We start from the raw sequence: 21,501 nt of genomic DNA, 5'->3' as shown, positions 1-21,501 counted from the left end.
CTCACTGGAAAGAGAGGCAAACTTTTGCTGGCCTGAGAACATAACGATGACAGTAGCAATGAAAAAAACAACCACAGTAATAAATATCGAACATCTAGTATGTTTGTCAGGCATGATCTTTTTTTTTTTTTTTTTAAAGATTTTATTTATTTATTTGACAGAGAGAAATCACAAGTAGATGGAGAGGCAGGCAGAGAGAGAGAGAGGGAAGCAGGCTCTCCACTGAGCAGAGAGCCCGATGCGGGACTCGATCCCAGGACTCTGAGATCATGACCTGAGCCGAAGGCAGCGGCTTAACCCACTGAGCCACCCAGGCGCCCTAGAGTCATGATCTTTGATTCCCAACATGTGTGGTAAGCGTAATAGCAGTTAGGGTTTGTTGAGTATCGCACACATCCTAGATGCGGTGTTTTCCTCGGTGCCTTCAATTCTCAACACAAGCCCATGAGGCAAGTGTAACATCCCAGTATCACACATGAATATTAATCAGGTTATAAAATGTGCCCAAGAGGTAGCATGGGATGGAGCCTGTCCTGACTTACCCAAGCCTTGCGGTTCTCCCCTTACACTTTCCCTCCATACACACCCCGATGGCAGATCCCTTAACCGGTGCTTGCCCGGGAATATGGAGGGGGCCTGGGTTCTGGTCCCAGCTCCCCTATGTACTAGCTGTGGGGTGCGAGCTGGGCCCCCTGACTCATCCACTTCCTTATCTGCACATTCTGAACTGCAGGGGCCTGCCCACCTCAGACAGACTGATGGTAAGGGATGCCTTAATGACTGCCATTCATTAAGCACCTAATCGTCTTTCATTTATTCATTTACAAATATTTACTGAGCATTTACTTTATGGACCAGGGATACAGTAACATGAATGCTAAAACAGCACATTCAAGAGAGGGGGAAAACCATTAAATAAAAACCACAGAAATTATTTTTCTAAACTGCATCTGTGTTCAGTATTATAAAGAGAAATTCTGAGGTCCTTCCTTCGTTCACTCGGCACCCATGTACGGAGTGCTGGTATGCATCAGACAGCACTATGAGCATCAGCTCTTAGGAGAGCACAGAAAGGGGGTCTTGACCAGATCTTGATCCAATGCTTCCTTGGGGTGTGATGTGTGGACTGGGTTTTAAAGGATGAGTAGAAAGTAACTGAAAGTAGAGGAAAAGGAGGGGTTTAGACTAAAGGACAATATCCTACAACATCTTGGGAAAGGAAGGAAAATGGGCTGCAAGTAGCTTGAGGTGAAACTGGTAGCATGGAAGGGACCAGACGAGGTGGGTGCCACCCACTCAATTCTAACTTGCTTCCACAGTGACCCCATAAAATAGACAGCATTTCTAATTGACAGATGAGAGAACTATATACACACTTATTCAACAGATCCTGCTCAAAAGCCATTATCCCACCCTTCTTTCTTGCCACCAAATCTCACCTCCCACCCTAGAGATAGAAAAATGCAGGAAATGCACTTTCCTAATCTCTCTGTACCTAGGATATGGACAAGGGATGTGGGAGCTGAAGGCAAGTCTGCTACAAAGGACAGTTCTGAGATAGAATGTTCTTATCCTTGATAAAGAAAGGAGACATGTAAAGAGGGGTCCCATCCCTCCCATCCTACCTTCAGATGTCATCACAGAGGATGCAATGGTTGGTGCTATTGCAGCCATCTTATAAGCATGAGGGAAAAGCCAAGACAATCACAAAGGAGCTGCCTATACAGTAGCTAAACATACCCTTGGCAGCCTCTGGATTTCTGAATATATGAGGAAAAACAAACCTCTATTACTCCAAACACTTTTAACTGGGTGTTAATAACTCACAGTCCAAAACATGAAAACTGACATAGAATATGAGCCTCACAGAGACTGAAGCATTTCAAAATTATATAATGAAAGGCGGTGGAAATGTTGCATTTTGAACACAGGCGTAATGATTTTAAATCCTTTGCTCTTTTTCATGCTACCATTTCCCTTGGACGCTGAACTGAGCAAATACTGTTAATTTTAAAGCTCTGAACAGAATCAGAGGTGACTAATAAAACCAATGCCAATGATAATCCTGGAAAGTGAGAAGAATGTATGAGGCCACAGGGATGTGACCTCAGCAGGAAGAACGCTGCCTCTAGGTCCTTCTATGGAGTTCTGCAGGAAAGGTCAAGTGCAGCCGGACCACGGTGGGGCCTCAGGAGTCTAGTTTTCCAACATATCTGCAATGGCAACAGCAAGGCAGCAAGAGAATTGAGCCCTCATTTGGGAGTCCCGAAATATTTCCATTAGTGGAGAACATGCTGGAATGCCTGCATTGAAAAGCATATCTCCTCCTCCCAACACAGAAAAAGGCCCCTGCATTTCATTCCAGCACACCAGTAAAGATCCGAATGGGGTTTGTCCTTGATCATATCTAGAGTATAGTCAGCTGCAGGTATTTAAAGGGAGGGGGAAGTATTTTTCTAAAACACTAATTTAAAGAACAAATCAACATCTATTATCTCCTTCATTATGTTTTAAATTATACAACTATAAATCACCCTGCAGCGGGTTATTCAAGGGCAGAATTATTCAGCTTGGCTTTTGCGAAGGTTAGAAGAATGACATCTTGTGCTTTTCCTAGTTATAATTTATAACTTTGCAACAGAACCAGCGTTGCAGGTCCATCCATTAGTGGGGTAGCTGCACATCTGTTAAAACTCAGCACAATGACTGGCTTTACACGGCCACAGGAAACATAACTCAATCATTCCAGAAGTTCTACAAACTCAAGCCATTTTTTAACGTAAAATGATTTGAAAACGCAGTTCCCTAAAACATCTGCTAAGCTCTTGCTACCCTAACACATGATATTCTTTCTACTGTTACCTGCCAACATAAATATTTGGTCACACAAAACACCCTAAGAGGCCACGTGACAGCGTTCAGCTTCAAATTTACATACCGATCCGCAAAGGGCGGGCTTGGACCTAGGAACACTAGCTCAGATGTTGTTTACCAGAAATGGTAAACGAAAGTTTTTGTCGGGGGGTGGGGCAGAAAAGACTGAGGGTTAAGTTCATGAAGATACTCTCAAACATTTTAAAAAGGAAACCTAACTGCACAAGAAGAGATGTACAGGGCGGGGGCGCTGTGAGGAACAAGGGTACTCTGAGGAGCCCCTAAAGGGTCTGCAGACGAGTATGCCATTCTCTTGGGCAAGCTGGGCAAGTCCTCTGTGCTTTTTAACTACAAAACGAGGGTAATAGTTCTAACTGCAGAGCCTTTGGAAGGAATCCCTGAAGACACACATGCTGAGGCATAAAGCATCATGATGTCTGGCCTAAAGTGCCAAGTTGCATCCTACCTGGGTGTATGACAGTAATCTAAAATCAACACACAGGGCAACAATCACCAATAGCCAAAATTACCCTTGCAAGTCTTTTCCATCACCGGGTCTGGTTCTGTAAATTGCATTACTTGGAGAAATACCTATATATGAACACTTTATATACGTTTACAATGTATATTCATACATGCATATGCAAAATATAATTGAGAGTATCTTAATGGCATTACAGAAAGCTAGAAAGACAGGAAAGTAACAGATAATATACACACGATGGATGTGACTTTGTTATCAGAAAGCTCCCAACAAACTTTAGTTTCCTTTAAGATGTTTCAAAAGCAGTGAAAGAATCCTGTACATATTTAAAAACAACCCTATTCCCGGGGCATCTGGCTGGCTTAGGAGGCAGAGTGTGTGATTCTTGATCTCAGGGTTATAAGTTCAAGAACCACACTGGACAAAAAGCTTTCTTTAAAAAAATAAAATCCTATTTCAATTTGTATGTATTATTTTTATTTTTACACAAATTGGAGACAAACGTTCCTCCCCCTCCCAGCACCCCCAGACTCCTCATCCACCTGCCCTGACCTCCAGAATTCAAAGGGAGGTGATGCCAAAGCCAAAGATTCACCAGTAGGGGTCGCTGTGCTGAGATTAATCCCTATGAGTTTCTCATTAGTGATTATTATACTGCAGGCGGCCAAAATGGAAAAATTAATTAATTTCAAAGTGATAATGCATTTACAGCAACAATTAGAAATGTATAACTGTAAAAGGGCAACATTTAAAAGACAGATTACATTTAATAAAGTTGCACAAGAACATCCAATTGTAAAATTACTGATCTGCAACAATATTCCTTAAAGAGGCACTTAAAATAGCCTGACTCCATGAAGGGTGACCTAATTACTGTAACTAAAATCACCGTAGTCACAGCAAGTCACAGCAAATAAAACAGGGACATTGATATTAGAATACTGTTGTTTAATACTTCAGGGAGTCAGCTCGGGTGGAGAAGCAAAGGCAGAGCCTCCAAGCACAAGGCTGGGCTGTGCTTCTGGATTCCATGACCTTGTGCAACGGCATGTGTACTGGTATCAAAGGAAACACTTCTGGAGTGAAATGCAGACGGAGCTGGGAGGCACAGGCAGCCAAGTGGTGAGGAGGACGTGGCATCCACGCTAAGCTTCAGGCGTTTAGGAACCCAAATTTCACAGGGGTCAGAAGAGGATGCAACTATATGGCTTATCCAAAACCAAATCTGTGTTAAAAAGGTAGAAATGCACTCTGCATTCACGAAATGAATGTCTTATCATGACAGAAGGAGTGTCAAGCCACATACAGAAGGATGAAACATCAGAGAGACTTTTCAGTAAGCCCATTCTGTTCCACGTCACACAGCCCCATCCCCGGTTACAGTCATGCCGATGCCTCCTCCACACACGCGAAGTCCAAAATGTTTACGAACGAGAAGGGAGTAGCTGTGAGTTTGACAAGTTAGTTCCCATTCCAACTCTTATAAACCGAGTCCTAGAACTCTTATGGCTAAGAACACCACCCGACACCTAAATATAGAAAAATAGTATTAGAAATTTCCTAAAAGTCAAAACTTACATACACATTTCATAGTCTTCATAATTTATATGCTTATCTTAAAAAGTGTATTTGTGGCAGAAAAAAGATGCTGTTCCTCAGTTACCGGCAGACAAGAATATGGAAATTTCATTCTGCTATGGCTTCCCAGGGGACCAGAAGTACATGTTGAAGACCAGGCTCTCTTGATCTGGACACCCTTCCTACTGTGCCGATAACCTTCTCTTTGGGCCTCTGGGGACGGAGACAGAGGTCCCCCCACAACACCACCACCAGACTCCCAGCTTTCAGACTCCCTTAGTTCTGTAACCCTTGTATGCAACACAAATAATGATGTTTTGTGCACCTTTGTTCTCTCCAAAGGTGATACAACAACAAGAATAACAACCATCATAACAGGATTACTGCACACCTACTACACACACACAGACACCTTGCTGGGCACATTAAACTGTGTTTTCTGATATGAAATATTTAAGTGTAAATGAATCATAAATCTAAATTAAAGTAAAATCAAATTAAAAATTCAGTTTCTTACCTGTATCAGTCACTTCTCAAGGGCTCCATAGCCACATACGGCAGGTGGCTACCACGCTGGATAGTCAGAATAAAATCATGACAAATGCTATACCCATTATTATAAAATGTCATATCCATTATGGTCAATCCCCCACCAAGCCACAGGGCCATCTTAGTTGTGAGGAATTAGGCTAGGATTGGTTAAGTGCCTTACCCACAATATGTGCGAATGGCCACTGGAGGAAATAAACTGTATTCAGAGGCCACAGGACCTTTCCCCAGGATAATGATTTCACCTTGTGATACTTATAAAGCCCAAAATGTGTCTGGGCCTTTTCTGACGACTTGATGTTAGTTTGTTAAGTGGAATAGTACTAGTTTGCACTAACTCCAAGTGTTTTTAAAGTCCTCTTGTTTAGAAAAATACCATATCAAATATATTGTGTAAAATGTGCATTGTTCATTTAAAAGACTTTCTATTAAAATGTTTTCATGGAAGATGTCTCTAGATGTGGTTGTTACACAACCATCAAAAATGTAAAAAATTCCTATTTTCCTTATGAACATTTCCAAATTTAACCACAGAAGTGTTTCATTGAAAAGGACCCACCTTTGGGGAGGTAAAGAATAAAATGCACTTCCAACCAACGAAAGGTTCTCCAGATGAGACTTCCACTCATTAAAGAAGAATTCAGAACATCAAATAACGATTCTCAGTGGAAACAAAGGAATCACTTCCACTGATTGTGATCCAGTGATCACAAATCCTTGTTTTTCACATACTGACCCAAAATACCATTATCAAATACTACCCTTTCTGCATAATAGCAATAAAACAATGGCATCAAAATAGAGAGAAGCATTTCCATCAAGACTTCCAGCCATCCTTAACGCAACACTTGACAACCACATCTACTACCCAGGCCTCCAAGAGCCTTTAGAGAAACAGATGCCATCTACATCCACTGAAGTATGATCGAGAGCCCTTTCGGACAGCTCTGACAGGCCTGAGGATGGGACTTTTAAGAACAGACTCATCACCACAAGACGCAAGAAGCTGAAGAGAACACAGGAGTCCATAAAGGGTATGGCGAGTCCATAAGGTGTTTGCGGCGACAGAAGCTGTTCACTTACCATGGACTTGGTGAAAGGCCGGGCCAAGGTAAACAGCAGCGTGTACACCCACCAGTTGCGGTGAATGGAGGAGTACATCATGTTTCCAGGATGCACGGCGTTGGACGTGACCCCGCGTGGGGACAGGCGGCGGTGGAGCTCATTGGAGAAGAGAATGTTGCAGAGCTTGGACCGGTTATAAGCCAGCATGGCCCAGTAGTCATTTTTAGATGGAGAAAGGCGACTGAAGTCCAGTTTTCCCGAGGAATCACTAATATCTGTGAATCTAAAAAAAGAAGAAGAAGAAGAAGAAAGAAATATGACATGAAGCAGCCAATCTCGATTTCTGATACTAGCATCTTTTTTCTTAATTAGAAATCTGAGGAAACCAGAGACAACTGTGAACAACTGAAAACATAATTCTGCAAATGTAGAAACAGTCTCCCTTAGAAACTGACAATAGTGATTTAACACAATAAACCAACTGGGTCCAAAGACAGAGTAAATAAAGGCCCAAACCCAGAAATGGAGCAATTTTAACATGCTGAACTCCCCCTCCTTCTAACATGGATTTTTCAAAACCTTCAGCAGGAAGTTCAAGGATAATTAAATTAAATGGAAAAGCATCTTAAATAAAGGGCTGCTGCTTTTGGAAGCAGAAAGATATCACATTCCTAACCTTTGACGGGGGCTTTCCTGGGTTGTTTTAGCCAACAAATGCATGAGCCCTGTGTATTTTCATTTGAGCATCCAAGTAAATATAGATGAGTCTTGCTGCCCCCAAGACTCTTTTCCAGATTAAAAATTAATGATTATAAAGGGGTTATAACCTTGGTGAGGTGCCATCAATAGTCTTATACGTTTAAAAGAAAAATGTAAACAAAGCCAAAATGAGTTCTGGCAGAGTCTACTGTTTTTAAGTATACCCATGGCATGGATACACACAAATCAAAGTAAGTAGTTGGTGTTTTATAATTGGGTCTGACGGAGTCATTAAACACCAGCTGTTTGGTCCTTTCCTTTCTTTCCTGTTCTTTCTTTCTTTCTTTCAGTAACAAAGTAGTGACTGCCCTAAAAGAAAAGATAAAAAAGAATCCTAACAAAAGGAATTTTCTAGATGATGGTGCCAGCCTTGTTAAGGACCCCTCAACAGCTTCCTTCACTAAATTAACTCTGCAGATTTGCATCAAGTACTAAGGAAACATAAGGGAGTACTCTGGGTAACTGCTGCAGAAACAGAAGCAAAAGGTAAAATGAGAATTATGGAATAATCTGGGTGTTCCTTAAGATGAGCAGTTTAGGCTGAGCTATGACCAAGGAGAAGCATCACAGGGACAGATGAAATTCATGTTTTAATGGAAATTAGACCTCCCTTCTGCAGGACTCAGTCAGTGACATCCAATTTCTGGTGTTAAATGACATTGCTGCTCTAAAGTCATCAACAAAGCCAATGGCCAGAAATGTTATCACGGAAACAGCAACAAGACTCTGAAACTAATTGTTGGTTGCCTATTTCCAAATCCCGAAACCACAGAAAGGGCCCAGACTTCTGAGCTTAATCATCTAAAGCAGTAGAACTTAGCGGGAAATTTGAAAATTTATGGGGGCCTTTTTCTGGTGGTTATAATGATTGCCAGCGGGGGCCAGGGATGGTGGATGTCCTGCAATGCAGACAGAGTCTTGCTCAGTGAAGACTGGCTCACTGGACATTCACGCAGATGAAAAGCCTGTGTATAATGATCTGAGCCTAGAGCCTGTTTTATATACATGCACAGTTTTTATATACACGCACAGTTTTAATCCACTGCATTTTTAAGAGTACAGTATAACAGCTATGCAAATGAAGAATGAACTCATGTTGATATTGCATGGGTTCTGGGGGGAAGGTGAGCCTTGAGTCCATGCTGGTAGTATATAAGCCTACAGTGCCACACACCTGTTAACAGTCTGCATTTGTAAGTACCCCAGTGGAGGTGACTTACGCGCGGGTATGCACATCTGATTACTTACCTTTCCTATAGTCCTGTTCAAGTAAGAAACAGGCTATTTTATTTCACATTTATTTTTTCTTCCCATTACAGTTAAGCTAGCATACTGAATTAAAATATATTTATGCAAGGAAGCTGCATTATTTCTGAACTTTATTTCAATGTATAATATGGTATTACAAAAAGAGACTGCTGAAAATCCAATGATCCAACATACGGGCCATGTCTTAGAAATTCTACCTACTCTAAGTAGAAAGTAGCATCAAGGATCTAGACTGCACCTAAATGGTACGGGATAAAAATTACATCCTTCTCTCATTCTCCCCTCTTCTTTCCAGCAATTTTGCTGAAAACCATTCTTGGCATATTTGTTCAACCCAATCCAGCTTGAGAGCCATTTCTTCCAGGCAACTCTCCCCAGCTGCTTGTTGTCATAATGATTTCTTGGGTGGCAATGGGAACAGATTGAAAGCCACACAAAGCATAAAGAAAGACATGTTTCCAAGGAAATTAGGCACCCACTTGCCAGGACCCAGCCCATGATGCCCCTAGTGTTCAGTGACCCCACACTGCCCCACCTCCCAACATCAGTAACAAAGCAAGTGATGCCATCTTTGGCTTTTATCTGTGCACTGTGCCTCTGTCCTTACCGCACCAGACTGCAAGCCATTGAATCACCTGCTTCCAGCTCTGCACTGTGAATTCCTAGAAGGTGGACAGTAAGCCACTTGCATAATGCCTACCACCATGCCTGACACATAGCAGGGACTAATTACAGGGTTAGAGAATTAAAGTTTGGTGGTGGGTCTGGAATTCCAAACTAGAGGCCCAAGTTTCCTTATTTGAGGAAAATTTAGCATTAGTTCCAAAGGGAAAATTTAGCATTAGTTTCAGGTCCTCTAGGTTCTTCATCAATAGGTATATGTGTGTAGCACTTCAGAAGTTTAGAATGAATTCCCTGCTTTGGTTTTTAAGGACAACACAGAAGTATCTCATGACTGAGGAATACCAGGCAGGTTAAGAGGGGGAAAGGAAATGATTCCTAGTCCTTAATCTAGAAATAAGGCAAAAGACACACACACACACCCCATGCTGAGAAATCAGATGGAACTCAGTGGAAGGAAATTCTTAGGATGGAGAAGCACACCTACTATACGGCAGGCCCACGCTTTCCAAGCAGCCCCCACTCCGTAAGAGGGCACCGAACTTTCTCCCCTGATAATCTCCCTCCTGAGCAACAGACCCATTTTTAAGGTCTGATTAGCTTGTACTGACAGTCCTCTAGAAAACGGAAAGGGCAGGCAGGCTTTTTGATTCCTCTGAAGCAGGGCAGGCTTCCTGAAAAGTGACCATGTTCACCTCTCAGCTCAAGTGGCAGTGAAACAACTCTTAAAAGGCTACCTACCCTATTTTCAAGTTGAAAAACTGACAGTGTCACACAACAATGCCTTAATAGAATTATCCTCCTACCGACACAGTAAAATATTAGCATTTGCTCTCTGGACATTAACACTTGCTGTTTGTGGGGATTTCTATCTTGTATTTCTATATATACTGCTCCTTTTTTTCCTTTTTAACCGAGGACTTTTAATTACCAAACAAAAATAATTAGGCTGGATTCTATGTAGACAAAAGCTAGTACGTTCAAAGAATAAGACTGAATTTGCTTCAAAAGCTGTGTGTGTGTGTGTTTGCGCGCGTGCGCGCGTATGTGTGTGTAGCAACTTGGCACTCAACACAGACGCAGCCATTCAGAGCTCTATAGCCAGCCCTCTGCTCTTCTCATTCTATTTTAATTGTTATCTGAAAAATTTTCACAGCAACGAAGTCGAGCTCTCATTTCAATATGATGTATTTTGGGTATGCAGAAACCCCGTTCCCTTGCTCAGACTCCAGATGAGTAACTAAAATACAGTGAAGACACAGGAAGGCTAATAAATATTTTGCCTGGGGGCAGTCTGGTATAATATTTTCCTGTAAACATAGGACTTTATTTTTCCCCTAACAGGGGGTCCTGACTCCAACCAAGAGACTCCACCAAGGTTTATGGAGGTAATTAGATATCCACACTTCCATTTTACAACATGGTTTAGGGCTCTGGGTCCTTGAGCAGTGAGCGAGTGCTTTCCCAGGACCGTGCTCCCAGTACTCACATTGTCATCTTGGGCACCGCAGGACGCAACACAAGTGTAATAAACAAACCAGCTCGCGGGAATTAGCATTTTGTAAAAATACCCCCTAACAGGTGCCAAAGATGACCAGAAAGCAGAAAAATCAGTGCCCATCAGCAGATAGGAATGGGTCTGATGAGACATTTCAGGAAGTCCTTGTCTCTAAACTAAAATGGGACTAATTCAGGAGACCAAGGCCCTTCCTTCCATTCGTCTGCTCCATGAAATTAAGATTCAGATCTCCAAGGTAGGCTCGAATCATGCGGCAGTTAAGAAGAGAACAAAGACGTCACATGAAATACCATTTGAGATACAGATTTACAAAGGGAAGCAAGCAGCTGACAATTCAACATAATCTCCCATTAAATACCAACTCATTTAAACCTATCCCGTGGTGCCCTCCACATCTGGCAAACGATCAGGGCTGGCAGATTTATTTCCAGAGCTCACTCTCCCGCGCCGGCCCCCACAGTAGCCTCCCTCACTCCTGAGCAGGGCCACTCCACTCCCTGCCCCCCCGCCCCCACAAACCTGGTGTGATTTGCAAAGATAAGAATGTCCAGATTTTGTTACCACCTAATTACTAGATGTTTCGTGTCTTTTAACACAGGGGAGGATTATTACGGGCATTTTCCTTTCATTTCAGCCATCATAAATTTAAAATGGTAAAAGTAAATCTATCTGCAATGTGTCACTTATACCATAAGCCCCTGTGTTTGGGAGTGATAAAGGGTTCAGGCTAACCCTTGGCTGGTCTCTCTCTTCCAAGTCCCAGGGGTTACATTTTATGGAAGCATGATTAAAAAAATAAGCTTCATTCTGGGTCACTAAAACATTTCAGGACTTAAGACGGAGAAGAAGGGGGGAAAAAATAGGCCCTTGCACATTATTTTTTTTCCAGCTACTTTGCAAAGGGTGAAAGCTCCCAGCCACACCAGGAAAATCTCCCTAACATGCATTATCTAGCCTCACCCACAAAGTCCTTTGTCTTCTCCGACTACTTTTCTTTAGACAAATAGTCGTTTATCCAACTCTAGAAACAAATATGCTGAAAATACGATGAAATTTTCAAATGCCTTTTTAGTCAATTGGATATTCTCCTAATGGTAATAGAAGAGAAGTGCCATCTGATGTTTTAATTGAAATTTTAACCAAAAGAGGCATGGCCAGATTTCTAATATGTTCTAACTACAGTACTTTCCCTTTCTACAATTACACAGCTAATGTCTGCATTGAATTCCCTAATTTCTCATTATAAAACAATTGGATTTCATCTCGCAGTCTTTAATTGCATTGTTTCTCCTGCTAGAATAACTGCACATTCTTCTTGGTGAGGTGTTGAAGTTGTTGAATGACAAATCAATAAAGGTCAGGCATTCAGATTTAATCAATTATTATTCCATCTCAAAGCAAAATCAATGAGGGGCCTGAAGTATAGTTGTAAAAGCCATCTACGTCGCTGTAGACAAAACCCCTACTAATCCTCCACAATCCCAAAACACGAGAAAGACCCTGGAAAACCAGCCAGGTTGAGTGCACCCACACTTTCCGAAGGAGCATCACTGAAAAGAATTTTCAGGAAAGAAAGCCTGGGGGAGGGGCGCCTGGGTGGCTCAGTGGGTTAAGCCGCTGCCTTCGGCTCAGGTCATGATCTCAGGGTCCTGGGATCGAGTCCCATATCGGGCTCTCTGCTCAGCGGGGAGCCTGCTTCCTCCTCTCTCTCTCTGCCTGCCTCTCTGCCTACTTGTAATCTCTCTGTCAAATAAATGAATGAAATCTTTAAAAAAAAAAAAAAAAAAAAAGAAAGCCTGGGGGAAACACTAGCTGGTACAGGAGGGGGCCACGTGAAACAGAGTATCAGACAGTAACCCACCTATGGGACTCCGACGAGACCACAACTACTCGGGCAGGAGCGGAGCGGCACAGGACATCCTGAAGGAGCTGAACAAGGTAGAAGTGCCCCAGGTGATTCACCTGGAAGGTGGTCTCCAGGCCGTCTTTGGTGAGGCTCCAGGGTAGAGCAAAAGCCGCTGCATTGCACACAAGCATGTGAAGAGATCTGAAAAATAAAACATCCAACGTTGTGCAGACATCAACACTCTAAAATCAAAGATAGCCCATGCTCTGACAGGAATAACCAATTCTTCCCTGTCTTCAAGATCCATCAGTTGGAAACAGGATGTCATAGCATGAGCCATTCTGCTGGGTAAGGGCTTAGCCTATGAGTGGGCTGCAGGGCACCAGGAGTTCCCCAGCATACAAGACTTCCAGTGCTCAAACCGGGGCCATACTGGGCAAACTGGTCACCCTGGATAGAACCCAGATTCTAAAACCCAATTTTATCTGTGCATCTTAGTTTATTCAATTCTTAGCTTCTTTACCTAAAAAAATCACAAAAGTCTTTAAAGTAGATTTAAGAAATAAAAGAGAAAATAGTTTGTATAAAGACCAACACAGGAACCAGCATTTAATAGATTCTAAGTAAACATATCAAGGGGGAAATGCTCTGTTTAAAGAGACAGGCACACATTGTTTGAATATATTCCTTCCAGAGGCTAAATCATATCTCCACTTTATTTTTATTTTTTTTAATTTCTTTTCAGCGTAACAGTATTCATTGTTTTTGCACCGCACCCAGTGCTCCATGCAATCCGTGCCCTCCCTGATACCCACCATCTTGTTCCCCCAACCTCCCACCCCCCGCCCCTTCAAGACCCTCAGGTTGTTTTTCAGAGTCCATAGTCTCTCATGGTTCACCTCCCCTTCCAATTTCCCTCAACTCCCTTCTCCTCGCCATCTCCCCATGTCCTCTGTGTTATTATTCCTTATGCTCCACAAATAAGTGAAACCATATGATAATTGACACTCTCTGCTTGACTTATTTCACTCAGCATAACTTTAGAAACAAGCCAGCCCAGGGACAGGTAAGTGGAGGTCTAGTATAATATTCTCTCCTATTTTGTATATACATAATTTGTTTCATAATAAAATTTTAAAAGGCAGAAGTAAGCCTTTCATGTGAATCAAAATCCTAAATCCTCATAGAGAACTGGTACTTGTGGGAGATAATCCCATGGTGCTAATAAGAATTATAAAAAGGTATTATTAAAGGTTATCCACACTGTTGGTAATCACATTGAAAATGCAAGAGATTACAAAATAAATGAAATGTAAAATTGGGAAATCATTAAATGACTCTGAATATATTCACATGGTGGAATACTATGCAATCATTAAAATGATATATCTTTTGACCCTGTAAAACATGCATGTTATAGAACAAAATATATAATATTGTATGATCACACACACATAAAATACTAATGAAAGGTACACAAAAATGTGAATAGTAGTGTCTCTAGCAGTGGGTGGAACCCTGAAATGTCCTAAAGTATCTTCTTTCTGAGTTTTAATTTTGATAAAATGAAGTGATATGTATATTTTCTTTTGTTACTTGTCCTTTGGGGGGTCTTATCTATGAAACCATTGCCGAACCCAGCATCACAAGGATACACTTCTATCTTTCCTTCTAAGAGTTTTAGTTTTAGCTCCTACATTTAGATCTATGGTCCTTTGTAAGCCACACAGAAGTAAAGTGAATGCAAGAGATCTAACATCATTCTTTGGCATGCAGGTATTCCAACTGTTGTAGCTGCGTCTCTTAAAAAGACTAATCTTCCCCACACTGAGTGGTCTTGGCACCCTGGATGAAAATCAGTTGACCAACTGAAAGAGTTTATTTTAGGACTCTCAGTTCTATTCCATTATTATGGTAGTACTACAGTCTTTGTTACTAAAGCTTTGTAGTAAATTTTTAAATTAGGAAGTGAGAGTAATTCAGTGTTGTTCTTTCACAAGCTTGGGTTGGCTTGTGAGGAGCCCTGCATGCACATATAAAGTTTAGAGTCAGCTTTCAATTTCTGCAAGAAAAAAAGAAAAAAGAGAGAGAGAGAGAGAAAGAAGAAGAAGAAGAAAAGGAGAAAGGAGGAAGGAGAAGAAGAAGAAGCAGAGGAGGAAGAGGAGGAGGAGGGGGAGGAGGAGGGGGAGGAGGAGGGGGAGGAGGAGGAGACAAAGAAAAACCAGCAGCAACTTTGATGAAGTTTACATTAAACCTGCAGATCAGGGGCACCTGGATGGATCAACTGGTTAAGTGTCTGCCTTCAGCTCAGGTCATGCTCTCCAGGTCCTGGAATGTAGCCCTGAGTTGGGCTCCCTGCTCAACGGGGAGTCTGCTTCTCTCTCTCCCTGTGCCCCTCCCAGCTGGTTATACTCACTCTCTCTCTCCCTGTCTCAAATGAATAAATAAAATCTTTACAAAAAAGTTTTCTTGTAAAGATTAATTTTGAGAATATTGTCTTCTTAACAATATTAAGTCTCTTGATTCATGAACATGGGATGTCTTTATATCCATTTAGGTCTTCTTTAATTTCCTTCTACAACATTATATAGCTTTTAAAACACAAGTTGATCACATCTTTCATTAAACATATTTGTAAGTATTTTTTTTTCTTGCTGATGCTATAGCAAATAGAATTGATTTCTTAATTTGATTTGGGAATTGTTGATTTCTAGTGTAGAGAAATACAATTGATTTTTGCATATTTACTTTTTATCCCCCAACCTTGTTGAAATTATCTATTAGATTTAATTGTTTTTTTTAAGTGGGTTTCTTAGTATTTTCTACACATAAGATCATTTCACCTGCAAATAAAGATAGTTTTACTTTTTCCTTTCCAATCAGAATGTCTCCTTCCCACCCTCAAGTACTTTGGCTAGAATTTCCAGCACCATAATAAATGGAAGTGGTGAGACTTAATACCCTTGTTTTGTTTCCTGATCTTAAGGGAAAGTATTCAATCTTTTAGTATTAAGCAGAAGATTACATATGGGGTTTTTTGTAGATGCCCTTTATCAGGTTGAGGAAATGGCCTTATAATCCAAGTTTGTTGAGTGTTTTTTTTATCTTGAAAGGGTGTTGGACTTTTTCAAATGCTCTTCCTATGTCCAATGGTATATTCTTTATTTTACTGATACAGTATATTACATTGACTTTCAGATGTTAAACAAACCTAGAATTCCTTGGATAAATCACACCTTGCCATGGTATATAACCCTTTTCATATATTGCTGCTTTTGGTTTGCTAATATGTTGTTGAAGATGTATACATCTATATTGATAAGTGATACTGGTCTGTAATTTTCTCGTGATGTTTCTATCTGGTTTTCAAATAAAAGCATACCAGCCTTATATAGTGAGCTGAGAAGTTTTCCTTCTTATTCACTTTTTCTTAGTTTGCTAATAAGTGATATTAGTTCATTAATTATTCATATTAATGATATTATTAATGATTCCAATGATACTAATTTCATTAAGAGTTCATAATAAATGCTTGGTAGCAAGCATGAATTAATTTATCAATAGGGGGAAAAAATCACTTCAGGGTTTTTAAAAAAGTATTTATGTAAATCTCATTGCCACTAGGCAATCTAAGTCTCACTGAGAAACTGTCTTACTTGTTCTGTTGCCTGATATATCTCCAATCCATCACCTACCTAAGACCTAAAAGTAGTGATATGGCTGAGATCAGATGTGTTTGGGTGGGATCATCTGTTTTTCACTTATGGTTCCCCCAGTTGTCAATCCAGTTACTCTCTGAACAGGTGGACAAAAAATGCTTTGAGACATCTGGTCTACCTAAAACATTCATCAGTTCCCATTTCAAATCGAAACAGAATCTACTCATTTATAACCAAAATAACCTGTATTTTGTAGTAAGGCAAGACGGCTGGAAAAAATAAAAACCTTGAGAGAGGAAGGGGGAGAGTGCCAAGTGAGTATGACTTATACGTGATCTCCTTTCAGCTTTCATCTCAAATATCTGGGTCACTTTTTCAGTTGTTGATACTTTTTTCTCTTTCTTTTTTTCCTTTGAGTGATAAATGGGGATTCAGCATTTATTAATAGCTTTATGTACATAAGAAACTTAGGTGATTTGTACTATTATCAACATTTTACAAACAGGAAAACAAGGGATTAGAAACAAACATCCTGTGGTCCAAATAAGAATCAGAACCAGCTAAAATAAATAAAGAAGGAAATAAGTGAATAAGAACAAAATAAAACAAAAAGATCAGGTGAGTTCAAAGCTACTGTTCAACACCTTTCTTAGATAAGCTCCCTTAAATGGACAGAGCCAAGTGCTGACAGAAATTCTAGCTCGGTCATGATACTATACTTACCTGACTTGTGGCCAGGTAGTTAACATCTGTGATCTGTCTCCTCTCCCTGTAAACTTGGAACAGCTGCACACACCCCTCTCAAGTTTGTGATGAGTAAAATCCCAGGATTTTGCAAGGTACACACCAGGCCAAATCATTGTTACTTCCTTTGTCTCTATACCCTTCCCTTCTAGCCACGCAAGAAGATGCAGTTCTTCAAAGCTGATTTTTATAGCGTTTCCATGTCTTTCGGATAGGCCTCGGCATTCAGAATTTTGACACCATACCTCTTAGTAACAACACGGCCTCCTCTAGTTACCTTATCCTTGCCTGTACATTTTCTCAAGGAAATGCAAAACACGCCAAGAAACCTGCTACCAAAGACCTCAGCCTGGGGGCATGAATCCACAGAGGACATGGGAAATCCTCTCCTCTTTCACCAAATTTTAATGCCCTTCATTAATGTTAATTGCACAACACCAGAGGCAAAATATGTACCCTGTACCTAAAACTTGTCACCTCCATTAATTAAAAAGAGGCTTATGGAATATGAAACTATAAAGTGTTAGACTTCTTTTTTTAATTGTAAAGACAGTTAATTGGCCTGTACAAAAGGAAAGGAATTTCTTTTCCCTCACTTTAATGAGGTTTTTATTATTCAAATGGCACATTTTGTTCAGTTTTGACTAAAAGCCATTGCAATTCCAAAGGCTCTGAGATGATGAATATTTACAGAATATCAAAAGGAAAGTTCAAACTATAAAGATAGAAGGGAAACAAAAATAGTATCATTCCAATTCCAAAGCTGAGTTGTTAGCACTCTGGGTCTGATTTCTTTTCTTCTTTGGTGGACTGTGGTCTGTGAGAGGTGAGTGAGGAGAGGAGAGGTCTTCAATGTACAGAAGATCCCAACGAAAGGGGGTGTGAGGCTTCTCTTTGGTTCTAATCTACCCAGAGCAAGAGGGGACCCTGGCATTCTCTGGGCCTGCTAAGGATGATGCCTGGGAAGCAGCATTCCTGCCCACCGGGGCCAACATATTCCTTTGGGCCAGAGAACAACTGTTCAACCTTAAAGAGAGTGGCGACGCGGTTCTTTAGCAGGGGGTAGTGCTCCTGCTCATTCATGGAAGCAATGATGGGCCAAGCTTTGGAGCCACAGTAGCTTTAAGTGATACTTCATACTGAAAGAGTGCCAGATGGTGATAATAAACAGAAGGGGGTCCTAGCACAAAGGCTGTCACTAACTGGCTTTCAGAGAGCTGATCTCTAAGTTTTCCTCTCACTTCCCTGTTGTTTTTTTCTTCTTTTAAATTCAGATATAATTGACACGTCACACTGTATTAGTTTCAGGTGTACAACTCTTCAAGCGTCCCACCCATTGACTATACCCTCTCTCTTTCTCTCTTTCTGGCCTTTCCAATAGCTCATGCTCCACGGGCTTCTTCTTAATCTCTTCAGGCTAATCAGATTTTTTGGCCATCTACAAAGTAAAAATACAGAAAGAAGGAAAGAAACTGGAGAAAAGAAACTGAAAGGAAGGAGGGCAGACAGGAGAGAGAAGGCTGGAAAGAGAATTATGTCTACTTGACACCAGGGCTCTTTCAACTGGCCCCAGCCTCTCACTTCCCATTTGTGGACTACAGTTTAGAAATACTTGTCTCGAGGGCGCCTGGGTGGCTCAGTGGTTTAAGCCGCTGCCTTCGGCTCAGGTCACGATCTCAGGGTCCTGGGATCAAGTCCCATATCGGGCTCTCTGCTCAGCAGGGAGCCTGCTTCCCTCTCTCTCTCTCTCTGCCTGCCTCTCTCTCCATCTACTTGTCATCTCTCTCTGTCAAATAAATAAATAAAATCTTTAAAAAAAAAAAAAAAAGAAATACTTGTCTCGATTCCTAAATCTCTTTTCCGTGCCCCAAACCCACTTCTTATCATCAAGATGACTGAATTCTTCCCCATGACCATCCAGAATCTCTGAAAGCTGCCTGGAGAGCAATGGCTTCCCAATCAAGAAACCCAACAACCTCCCCTCCATTGAAACCAGACTTCTCTGTCACCATGGACCTCCTCCTAATGTCACCACTACCCCATCTTCTGTCTCTCCCAGCCCTCCCTCTCCCAGCCAGGGACTCCAAACACACATCTATAAAGATGAACTTAGACCCACAGCTCCAGCCCCATTTTCATCCCAAGTTCCAGAATCTCATTCAGATCCACCCCAAATCTAAATCTTCATCTTCTCTCCTCAAGTCTTTCCCCTTCCTAATGTCCTTATTTCTAGTGGGTGATGATACTCTCTAACTGGGCCCCTGAATAGTAACACTTAGGAGGTATGTGCTACTCCATCTTCCTCTTTAGTCTCTATGACTACTCAACACCAGCATCTCTAGAAACTATTAATATTTTTCCAGTCCCCTACATTTCCAATGGAATGAGCATTAAGATGTTCTGCCTAGATCTTAATTAGGGGTCCAGTGTACCCCTTCGCAACTACCAAGAGCAGACTTCTTCAGAAAATTGTTCTTGACTGATAGGCACCATCACATCTACAAAGTCATGCCCCGGACCCAGCTGCTCTGCTAACAAGGACAACTCTGGTATGAGTCTTTCTTCAGGAACCTCTGGGATCAGGTGAAGCTAGTCTCCAGTTGAACACAATCTGTTTTCCTCCCTACCTTGTCCGAGAATATGCCCCCTAAATCACCAATAAATACGTCCCTGTCCCAGGCTTGACTTCTAGGGAAGTTGAGCTAAGACAACCACCAGCACTCCATATCCTGTTGCCTTTAGCTCTGCCCCTGCAAAATCCCAGACCTGGTCTTGCTACCGCTACTTTCTCCCTTATTTGACCTTACCACGAGTACTGGTAATCCAGTTAAACACATTTTGAGAGTCTAACAGAAAAACTGATGAAGATATTTAAAAATTGATTAAACTAGATTACAAATAACCAGCATGTTAATATCCTTTAGTAGTAATAATTAAAATATTTCATACCAAATAAATTGATAGATTTATTTATAATATTATTACATTGTTATTGTGTTATATAAAGCTGATAGGAATATATATTCCTGCACCCTGGATAAGTGCTGTTTGAAGCCAATACATTTGTGGTAATTTATCACAACAGCAACAAAAAAGTAACAGAGTCAGGTAATAAATGTTTGCTCTTTTAAGTTGCTAAGTTTTGGGAGAGATTTAACAGCAAAAGATAACTAGTATATGCATCATGCTATATGAGAGAAACCAAACTCAAAAAGCTATGTGCAGAATATATACATTTATATAACATTCTGGAAAAGGCAAAACTCTAGAGACAGAAAAGAAAATATCAGTGGTTGCCAGGGGCTGGGTGTAGGGGGAATGACTCCAAAGAGCCATGGGGCAAATTTGGGGTGTGGAGGGTGGGGTAAGGGAATGGTTCTGTATCCTGACTGTGGTGACTCCATGACCCTGTGTTCATCAGAACTTACCCAACTCCATTATTAAAGGGTGAATTTTACTATACGGAAAATGCAACTAAAAAAAAAAAAAAAAAAAAAAAGGTAGAAGCACAGGAGCGCTTTGGGTGCCTCCAGCAGCCTGACTCACACCCCTAGGAGGAGCGACTCATGTATCTGCATGCTGACCGTACCCAATGGAACCACAGCAGTTGCGCCTAGTGATCTCCATTATCTCTGGACCGACTTGCAGAGCACCTTGTACCTGACAAGCGTTGACAAAACTGTGAAATCTAAGTCAAGTAAAATATGCATAGACTATTGACGATGCTCCTCGCCCTGGGTGCCAAGAAACAATGGAGAAGAAAGATGTTAAAATCTCCTCGCAGAGAGAACAGGTCAACGTTAACTGTGTAGAAACAAGAGAATACCGGGCCCATGTCTACAGCACCCATGCTGACTGCTCTCCACCCCGTCCTTCTAAGAGCCAATCAAACCCCAAGACCCCTGCAGAGCCTTCCCAGACCCCTGCACCCATAAGAACATTCCTCCTCTGAATGCGTACAGCATTTAGCAACTATGTAATTCCACAGGCAACTCCTGAACCTCGTCATGGCGAGAACTGCCTGTAAGTTCTCACCCAACACACAGATCCTTTCCTGTGAAACTTCACGTCCACATATAAGCACTGTAACAGCAGGGATGCAGGTACACAGTGTTGTCATCCTATAAAACTGGGCGTAGCACTTTAGCCCGAGAGAATGTTCAGTAAACACTTATTTGAACACATAGGTCTAGTAAACACGAACTAAGACAGAGGCCTAGACTTGTTGCTTGCTTCGGACAATCCTGTGACGTCAGTCTGAGGAAATGCTGGTAGTTCTTGGCATGTCAATATTCTATTTTAACAACCATAGCAACCCATAAGGCAGACAGCATCAGTACCATGTTACAGTGGAAAACACCAAGGTTCAAAATGTTCCTTGCCAAGTAGCTGAAGAGGCCAGAACTGAGATCTAAAACTATCTGCCACCAAAATCTTTCCTGGGCCAGGAAAACAAACAGGCTTTACACTCAGGGAACAGGAAGGCTTTCGGTGTGGAGCCAGGGGCTTGAACACAGATAGTGAGCTGTCTGAA

General features: G+C 41.4%; 1 protein-coding gene across 4 annotated transcripts in view; it reads right to left on the bottom strand.

Annotated features, from left to right (window-relative positions):
- WWOX (WW domain containing oxidoreductase) overlaps window positions 1-21,501 on the bottom strand; it is a 933,964-nt gene that overhangs the window by 647,001 nt on the left and 265,462 nt on the right. For all 4 annotated transcript variants that reach the window (XM_045076566.1, XM_045076567.1, XM_004753947.3 and 1 more), the window contains exons 7-8: window positions 12,580-12,765; window positions 6,569-6,833 (exon numbers count right to left, since the gene is read on the bottom strand). In XM_045076566.1, the coding sequence (XP_044932501.1) occupies window positions 6,569-6,833; window positions 12,580-12,765 (451 nt within the window). The remainder of the gene's footprint in view (window positions 1-6,568; window positions 6,834-12,579; window positions 12,766-21,501) is intronic.

This window comes from Mustela putorius, unplaced genomic scaffold, assembly GCF_011764305.1.
Source record: "Mustela putorius furo isolate JIRA1106 unplaced genomic scaffold, ASM1176430v1.1 tig00000174_pilon_pilon_pilon, whole genome shotgun sequence".
In the NCBI taxonomy this organism is placed as follows: domain Eukaryota; kingdom Metazoa; phylum Chordata; class Mammalia; order Carnivora; family Mustelidae; genus Mustela; species Mustela putorius.
Note: the sequence above shows the minus strand (reverse complement) of the source record. Positions and strands in the feature narration are given on the sequence as shown.